The sequence below is a fragment of the Aulonocara sp. 'chitande type north' Nkhata Bay genome, linkage group LG11, assembly GCF_057382095.1.
Source record: "Aulonocara sp. 'chitande type north' Nkhata Bay isolate Kocher_YH1m ecotype deep benthic linkage group LG11, A_spYH_male_GT1.1, whole genome shotgun sequence".
Classification (NCBI taxonomy): domain Eukaryota; kingdom Metazoa; phylum Chordata; class Actinopteri; order Cichliformes; family Cichlidae; genus Aulonocara; species Aulonocara sp. 'chitande type north' Nkhata Bay.
Window position 1 is genome coordinate 39,645,109 of NC_141354.1, and position 9,721 is coordinate 39,654,829.

General features: G+C 47.2%; 1 protein-coding gene across 4 annotated transcripts in view; it reads right to left on the reverse strand.

The window, feature by feature from the left end:
* The window catches only part of LOC147319864 (atrial natriuretic peptide receptor 1-like), a 61,555-nt gene extending 58,046 nt beyond the window's left edge, over nt 1-3,509 (reverse strand). For 2 of the 4 annotated variants that reach the window (XM_086312694.1, XM_086312692.1), the window contains exons 1-3: nt 3,369-3,509; nt 2,454-2,547; nt 1,560-2,347 (exon numbers count right to left, since the gene is read on the reverse strand). In XM_086312694.1, coding sequence (XP_086168820.1) covers nt 1,560-2,292 — 733 coding nt within the window. In that variant the 5' untranslated portion in view covers nt 2,293-2,347; nt 2,454-2,547; nt 3,369-3,509. Of the gene's footprint in view, nt 1-1,559; nt 2,371-2,453; nt 2,548-3,368 lie in introns of those variants that run through there. The other 2 variants (XM_086312693.1, XM_086312690.1) reach the window with 2 other exon arrangements.
* Between the last annotated feature and the right edge of the window lie 6,212 nt (nt 3,510-9,721).

Sequence of the window (9,721 nt, forward strand, 5' to 3'; positions counted from 1 at the left end):
GTGCGTGCGTGTGTGTGTGTGCGTGTGTGTGTGTGTGCGTGTGTGTTCCTCTGAGCATGTATTCATATCTTTGTGAGGACCTGTCCCCGCGAGTTTGGAGCATGTTAGTGACAGGGTTAAGGTGGTTTGGGGTAAACGGTCAGTTACACGTCCCTACAAGTTATGAATACCTGACGTGTAGGGATGGGTATTGATAAGATTTTCACGATTCGATTCCATTTTCGATTCTGTTTATCGATTCTTTTTAAAAAAGGAGAACACTAAGGTCGATTAGCTCAGAACTTTGTTTTATATCTTCTCTTTGAACAAGATAGAAATTTAGGAGTAACATGGCCTTACAAACCCAGCAGTGAGATCTTAAGAGATCCAGCCTGCGGCTCTTCAATGGGGTGTCACAGGGTCCCCAGGAAAAAACATTGTAAATGTAAAATAATAAAATAAATATTCTTCTGTAGCAATTACACAAGAATATCCAGTAATGTCCCTGCCTACAATTAAACACATTCACTTACTGAAAATCATCTGCTGTGGCAAACGGGTGCAAACCTTTGACCACAAACTGAGTCTCTGCTCGGTGACGTTCGTCTATCCTGCCTGAAAGGAGACGCTACCAGCAGACTGCAGCGAGAACTGCCAGCATCTGAGCCAGACTCTGTCTGTCTCATCATGGTCACTAAATGCACAGTAATGGCAGGTTTGTAATAAGGCAGATCGCGCTAACATAATATGTTAGTTGATTATTTACCTGCCGCATTAACGGGAGAGGACGTGCAAACGTTACCGCTGCTGCTGGGTTGAGATTCACGAGTCCGGAGTGGAATTAAAAACACGACATTCATTTAAGGTCATCACGTGTTTTTTGCATATTCGTAGTGTTTCCTCCCTTCAATGAAATCTCTACTTTGCAAGTATTGCAAGTTGCCCTGTTGTCATCCGTTCTCGTAAAGTGTAACCAAACTTTTGAGCGTCTGAGCCGCCGTGTTTCCTGCCAGGTAAATGACGCTCCGCAACGTGGTGACGTCATTCGGGGCGACTGGAATCGATAAGAGAATCATTTGCAAAAATGGCAAACAATTCCAAGGAACTGAAACAGTGGGAACCGGTTCTCAACAAGAACCGGTCTTCGATACCCATCCCTACCAACGTGTGTGTGTTTGTGTAGCAGCAGGGTGATGCTGTGCACAGATAAAGGTTTCCGATTGGACAGACCGGTGCGATCTACCTGGTGCCTGCTGGTTTTTCTGGACTAACACAAGATGTTGACAAAGCTGATTTCTAGATAATTTTTGCTGCGAGGAAAACAGCGTGGTGTGGACGTCGCATAACGTCAGTTGCGAGAATCAAAGAGAAAGCACGCCACCGAAGCTCGCCACATGCTGAAAATGCCACGTCCAGGTGAGCAGCTCTCTGATTTGCTCGAGCGTGTTTGTTCACATTCAATTTTAGTTAAAACTCTGATTTGATTCAGATGACCTTAACGTACAGGTGTCATGAAGGGGGCGTCACCTACAGAGACCAGTTTGGAAGCACGTTTATTTGGCGGCCGGTCGCGGACTCACCTCGCCCGTTATCCTGGATTTTGGAGAGGATCTGGGAGTAGGTCACGGACTCCTCCATGAACACGCTTTCCTCGACGCTGATGTTGATGTTGCTCAGCTCCATGTACAGACCCTCGATGGCGAAGTAGCACGGCCGGTCATCCTTCTTGTTGTCGCTGAAGACAACCATCACCTGTTCCCGCCACCCAAAATGCTCGCAGATCCGCACTGCGAACCGCCCAAGCTTCTTGTGCGTTGGCCCCGTGTTGGTGATGGACAGGTACGTTCCGCTGGAAAATGCCACGGCTGGGGCGCCTGCCGTCACCATGGGGACGCTCCAGTGGGTGGTGAAGAGGCCGACGGGGGAGGAGCTGTAGGAGCAGCCGGGCCCGATGAACACCCACGGGTTGTAGGCGAGTTTCAGGTCCACCGCCATGAGCGGGGCGACGGACTCGGAGCACATCCCATCCTTGTCCTGGCTGTTCTTGAAGAAGTACACAAGGTGATGGTTGGGGAGGAGCGTGGGGTCGGCGTTGATGTTTCTGACGGCCCGGTCCACGGCAGGGCCGATGCGAGGCCACGCCCACGGGTATCTGGTGTTGTTTTCTGGTAAAATGACAGCCAGTGTGATGTTCTGGAGGCGTTCGTGGTCATGCTGGGTTTGACCCAGGCCGTAAGTTCGGGCCTCCGCTGGCAGGCTGAGCAGAACCGGCAGAGCCAGCAGGAGGGTGGCGCCTTCCTTCCAGCGGGCCATCCTCCACCCACAGGTGGTCCACGTCCACCGCAGCTGGGTAACCGAGCGCCGCGAGCTGCAGAGACACAACAGAGGCATTAGCCAGGCCTGAGGTGTGAAACTCGCTGTAAGCAAAGCCTAATCACATGCTGAGCACAGCGCGAGCTGCCGCCACGCCTCACCTCACTCCAACAATCTGCTCCGTCAGTCCTTAAAGGCCTCGCCGAGGCGGGGGAGACAAACTCCCTGAAGCGTTCCTGGAAGACCGTCCACCCTCTAAACAAACAAGATGAAGCCGCCGTGATGTCAGACAAATACGCGCCATCGGTCGGCCTCATGAGCGCCAGACCTGCCTGTGCTAAAGTGAGACCGCCATTGAAGCTTCATACCATAATTTATTTATACAGCACTTTAAAAACAACACATGGCTGACCAGCAGAAATAATAAAAATACAATAAATAAATAACAATAACAGTGTCAGTTACCCACTGAGTCAAAGGCCAGTGAATAAAAATGAGTTTTGCACTGATGTGCAGAGGAGGCTTCGGGGCCACAGCAGCGGACGCACGTTTCAGCCGTGATTTAGGGGCTGAGACCGTCCACTGCAGGAAAACACGCTCCTCGTCACGCCTCGTTCACACACACACTAACACAGACTGGGGCAGCCAGGTTTCAAACCACCAACCTTCTGATCAGTGGATGCTGAACCTCCTGAGCCACAGCCGCCCCTAAAACAACCTGAACGTGGAGCAGCTCAGGGCGTCAGACACACTGTGGATGGGGGTGGATGTGGGTGATGGGTTCGTGCTTGTCTCCCAGTGCAGCTTTCAGCACAGAGGCAGGCTCAGAGGTGCCACTCTGCCACGCCAGTTGCTCATCCTGCATCTGTGACCGTGTGCACACGGGATCACCTGCGGGCACGTTGGCACTAACGGGCTTCCATACACGCCGTGCCTGAAAGCGTCTGCGCCCGCGGACCGCAGCTGTCCGTCCTCGGGCTTCCTGAACTTTGCCCCCGGAGGAAAAGTGTGTCTCCAAACTTTAACGCTGTAAAAACACGTTCAGAGATAAAAACACGGAACTTCAGCACACTTACATTCAGCGCGTTCACGTGCGCGCAGATCAGCTGTAAATCCTCCAAGTCCGCTCAGGTCACAGGCACGAGCCCTCCGGAGTGTCAGCCCGAGCCCACTCAGCTCCCACTGCCACACAGCGGCGGAGCAGCCGGACCGACCACAGCCTTCAGGGCGGAGAGCCGGGGAGGAGCGGGGGGAGGAACCAGACCAGGGCTGCACAGCAGAGGCAAACAGCCTCTACAGCCCAGCGGCGCTGTCACTGCGCCCTCTGGTGGCCGCCTGCAGTTCCTCTGGTGTCCAGCAGAGGCAGCAGAGCGTCAGTCTCCACAGACGCCCATGTTATCAGAATCAGATCATTTATGAGGAAATGATGTGTTTACAGTCGCTCCAAGACAATGAGAGCAACAGATTGAACCAGTGAAATAATGTATTATACAGTTACAAACATAAGAAATCGCTCAATTATAAACATCCAGAGTATTACAGAGGTGAAATATATATGATTGACATTTTAATTTTTTTAAACGAACTTTATTTAGAACAATAACAATGACAATCTCAAAGAGACAAGCGACATATTGAATCATTCAGAACAGAATCACACCTCCTTTTTCTTTTCTCCCAATCAGAGGAATACACATCACTGCCACAGTTGGTACACCACGATGAAATCGACAATAACTGAAAGTAAACACACATACACACACAGACATATATATGTATACATGTCTGTGTGTATAAACGTGTACGTATGCATATACACACGCATCTACATAATAATAATAATATAAAAAGATGAATAACCAATACAAAAATAACTAAATAACAATAAAAAAGAATGAAAAACAAGGAACAGAAATAAAGGAGACAAGGGGATCACAAACTCTCTACAAGTGAGGTTCCATAAACAAGACACATAACTTAAATAAGGGGCTAAGAGAAATCAAACTCTTCTAAAAAACTATGCAGTTTGATTGCTCGGAGCTTATTTATTAGCTTAAGAGATTTACAGGAGTTAGTTTTTAAGAGCAGGCCATGAAGGGGGGATTTAGCATATCGGCATTTATGAATGTAATGCTTTGTTATAATAATGATATATGATTGACCTGTGAATTTCACCGTGTGCTGTGCGTTAGATGGAGCTGTACAGAAATCCACAGACAGTGGTGCATTATGGGTAATCTCAGTCTCTCACTGAACGTGCTCCTGTGACTGGCCAGCACGTCATTGAGTGGGTGGGCGGTATTATCCAGCATCGTCCTTATCTTGGACAAACATCCACCTCTCTGACACCACCCTAATAGGGTCCAGCTTTGAGGTAGAGCAGGTCACCTACTGATCAGAAGGTTGGTGGTTCAATCCCTGCATGCTAAGTATCCTAACCTCCGATGCATCCATCAGAGTATGAATGTGTCTGCATGTAGTCAGAAAGCACCAAGTATGGTGCACGTTGTACAGAGCGCTTTGAGTACTCTGGAGTAGAAAAGTGCTGTATAAGAATCAGTCCACTTAGTATTTAACACCAGTGTCCACATCTCTTCTTCGCCAGTTTGTCAGCTAACTTGTGTTAGTAACAGGCCATCTTTACTCGCCGTACTAAGTAACTATGGATAACTTACCATACTGTCCTTGTGGTCTCTGGATTCACCACTGCCTGCAGCCCGCTCACTTCTTGGACGCTGGTCACCACCTTTCCCCATCTGCCTGGATCTCCAGATGGCGACCGTGGCTCAGGGGGTTGGGAAGCGTATCTGTAACCGGAAGGTCGCCGGTTCGATCCCTGGGCTCTCTGTCCTGGTCGTTGTGTCCTTGGGCAAGACACTTTACCCTACTTGCCTACTGGTGCTGGCCAGAGGGGCCGATGGCGCGATATGGCAGCCTCGCTTCTGTCAGTCTGCCCCAGGGCAGCTGTGGCTACACCTGTAGCTGCCTCCACCAGTGTATGAATGCGAGAGTGAATGAATAGTGGCATTGTAAAGCGCTTTGGGTGCCTTGAAAAGCGCTATATAAATCCAATCCATTATCATTATTATTATCAATCAGCCTGGAGGTTGTTTACACCCTTGCTGGATGCTCACCCGGCTATCCACGCTTCTCTTCATGCCATTACCACTCCACCTGCCATAACTCAGTCTGTCTCCTCATCTACACCCCGGGCTTCCTGAGCCTCTGCTGATAAACCTTTCCCTCTGTTCACAGAGCCCCGCACATCTGACACACGTTGTAGCAGTACCTCTCTGGGTTTTCTTTGTGTCACCAAATAAAGCTTGTGAGAAACCTTACCATTGCTTCCCGTACTCATATCCATATCTGGGTCCACGTCCACGTATTGGTCTCTGAGCCCCGTAACACTCACAGGTCAATTCAATTCTGTTTTATTTAAATAGCGCCAAATCACAACAAAAGTCACCTCAAGATGCTTCGTATTGTACGGTAGACCCCACAATAATACATACAGAGAAAAACCCAGCAATCATATGACCCCTATGAGCAGCACTTTGGCGACAGTGGGAAGGAAAAACTCCCTTTTAACAGGAAGAAACCTCCAGCAGAACCAGGCTCAGGGAGGGGCGGGGCCATCTGCTGTGATTGGTTGGGGTGAGAGAAGGAAGACAGGATAAAGACATGCTGTGGAAGAGAGACAGAGGTTAATAACAGATATGATTCAATGCAGAGAGGTCTGTGAACACATAGTGAGTGAGAAAGGTGACTGGAAAGGAAAAACTCAATGCATCATGGGAATCCCCCGGCAGCCTACGTCTATTGCAGCATAACTAAGGGAGGATTCAGGGTCACCTGGTCCAGCCCTAACTATATGCTTTAGCAAAAAGGAAAGTTTGAAGCCTAATCTTAAAGTAGAGATAGTGTCTGTCTCCTGAATCCAAACTGGAAGCTGGTTCCACAGAAGAGGGGCCTGAAAACTGAAGGCTCTCCCTCCCATTCTACTTTTAAATACTCTGGAACAACAAGTAGGCCTGCAGAGCGAGAGCGAAGTGCTCTAATAGGGTGATATGGTACTACAAGGTCATTAAGATAAGATGGGGCCTGATTATTTAAGACCTTGTATGTGAGGAGCAGGATTTTGAATTCACGGACAGAGCTGGGTGTCAAATGTATGCTATGCCTTCTGATGCTGCTGCCTAAGGGAAGCATGTATAATGTAAACAGAATTGGTCTGTTTGGAAGCTGACACAGTCTCTATGGAGATGGGTTTTTGGGGGGGTAGCAGGAGGAGAGAAGCTGCAGAGAGGCGTGTAAGACTGCAACTCTGCTTCCTGGTCCCAACTCTGGATAGTCATATTTTGGGGGGTTTAATAAATTTGTCCATATTTCTAGAAATGAGAGCTGCTCCATCCAAAGTGGGATGGATGCCGTCTCTCCTAACAAGACCAGGTTTCCTCCAGAAGGTTTGCCAATTATCTATGAAGCCCACTTTGGTTTTTTTTAAACAAATTAAATGGAGAATCTGCACCTTCAACATAACAGTTGTGCCATTTGAAAAGTGTCACTTTCAGCATTAAGGCACATCTTTTATTCTGAAGGCAGTCATTCCCCCCCCCCCCCCCGACCATGACCCTTGGTCCTGAGAGAGTCCTCTGTGCAGACTGTGTGTGACAGAGGTTTGCAGCTGTATATAGGTGCACTGCTTATAATAAGAGTATGTTCATGGTGGGGTGAGTTGGACCTGTTGTGGTTTAAGAACCAGCTTTAAAAACAGAAGCAAAGAAAAAGCTCCTCACTCTGAACGTGTTTCAATAAAACATAAAGAATGAAGTATTGATTTTGCTTAAATATGCACTTCCTGGGTTCATTTGTGTTCCTGCAGCTTCCAGTGTCTCAGAAAATCTTCTTCAGAGTGACCATGAAGAGCAGGATCAGCTGGGAACATGTGACCAGGTGCTGATGTACTTCCTGTTAGGACACCAAACATGAATTATAGATTTCCTTCCAGCTGGAATCAAACATCAATCAAACATCCCCAACAGGCACGTGCAGGGGGGGGGGGGGGGGGGCTGGAGGGGCTTGAGCACCCGCCCCTTTCCTGATGGGTGCCCAAAGTGCCCTTTTGTTGAGGCAACCTAAACAAAATAATTATTTATTTATTATTTATTTATTTGTTAGAGTCCTGTCTGTGCCCCTCAACAATAATATTTATCTATTAATCACAGTTTTGCTAAATAAAAGGATCGGGCTTGCATTTGCATTACATTTGTTTTCCACTTCTGGATACAATTCAGAAAGTCTAGATTCAGAGAAATGCGCCCTGTGTAAGACCTTAAATTGAATAAGTCCAAGAGGAGCGCAGGAGGTGGACGATCGTACCCTCGCTATAGCCTGTTCCCAAGACTCCTCATGGATTTGAATTCCTAGTTCTCCTTCCCGTGGACACTTAAGCTTAACATTAGAGTGGTTACTAAAAGACGGGATAGTATCATAGAGTTTCGAAATGGTTCCTCTGTGATGAGGAATAAATGATAGCGTAGTTTCCCACTGCTGTTCTGGAGGCAAAGAGGGAAATTTGGGAAACACTTGGCAACAAAATTTCGAATTTGAAAATAGTGAAACAAATGGGTGGTAGGGAGATCGTACCGAGAGGCACAGAGAGACTTGATGAATTTAAGAATCTTATGATTTAATAAAGAAATTTGCACAGAGACGGTAAAATTCTGATGACTGATAACGTAGATGAATACAACAGACGAGGAACAGGCGTTTAAATGCACAAAGGAGACAGTCAGAGACAACTCGGGACAACTGGAGACATTTAAGGATGCAGGGACTGACAGAGACGACGTCTCATCGTGACGAGTAAAGTTTATCTTGCTCTGGCTGGGCAGCTCTCTGGGTGCTCAGCACCCCCAAAGCTCTGATTGTATCGCCCCTGTTCTTCAGTCCTAGAATTGAAGAAGCTTCTCGGATGAGAGGTGAAACGTCTTCAAGCAACTTAAAGATTTACTCTACTAAGTACACGCTTAATGTACTTGTGCTACTTTCTGATACTGTTTGACTTTATTCTGGATCAAAAGATTGTACTTTGTACTGCACAGGATTTATTTTTAAGATTTAGTTTCTTATTTGTGTTATAGAAACCATGCACAGCTGCAAGGATGCGATGACGTATCACGTGTCCTTCTGAAAGTGCAGCTCCACAGCACAAGTACATTTACTTGGATGACACCAGGGGGCGACACAGAGCCTGTCAGCCATCTTATAGCAAGTTAAACATAAACAAAGGTTAAAAATAGTTTCTTTCTTATAATTCCAAATTTATTTTTATTATAAATAAACAAACAATAAAAGTAATAAACTGAAAATAAGATAAGAACTCACTAAAAATAAAAGCGATTCAGATAACAGTCAGTCCACTGTGAGGTTCTTTATCATCCATCGTTACTCAGCAGGAAGTCTTCGCCCCCCCCCCCCCCACTATTGGAGCCGCCATTTCAGCAGGAAGTAGAAGTGCCCCCCCCTTTCAGGATTGTGTCATCAATTATTCAACAGGAAAGGCTGTAAATATTCAAAAAGATGTCACATCCAGCCTGACTGCAGGGACTTCATCACCCACGAGCCCCGTGGGGTTGGCTGGGACTGTATGTTGAACACGTCTTCATTATTCACTCGTCATTAGCGTCACGTTTAAACCTGCTGATGCTTCTGTTCCAAGAGACCTCAGAATAAGGTTTTTTGAGGCCTTCCTGCACTACGATGGCCACCTGCTCACCTGCTCTTGTGTGATGGTTCACTGACAGCTTTACAATGAGAGAATAAGACCATTAGAGCTCTCAGAAAGGCCCACCGGTACAAGGAACAGACTCCACAGGCACCTCTTGATAAGAGACCTTCGGGTTTATTAAAGGCAGCTTTTTTCAGCCCGCTCAGTTTCCCTGCTGTGGTTCGACCGGCAGCTGCTGAAGGCGTCAGCGAGTGCAGTGTAAAGCTTTGAGGAAATATTCTGTGGACTGATGAGACAAAGCTGAACTCTGGAAAGTTTGAGTCCAGTTACATCAGCACGACACTAACAGAGGATTTCATAAAGAGAACATCCCAGCAGCAGCAGCTGTGGTGGTGGTCCGACTCGCTGTAACTGAGGGAACCATGAATGCTGCTCTGAGGAGGAAGTATTTACAGGCTAGCTTTGTTTGATGATCTGAAACATGAAGAAGAAATCATGGAGGGCCAGTTTAGCATATGCACCAAAACACGACATGGATGACAAGGTAAGACGGATATTTAAGGGTGAAAGCCGGCGGTAGGATCTCATTATTTTCTTATTACCGAGCAAGTGTCTCCATGCTGTCACTGCAAGAATCCCAAAGCTGAAAAATGAACCCTTCTGGAGCACTCTGACCCTGTGATACCAAGAAGAGCTGGA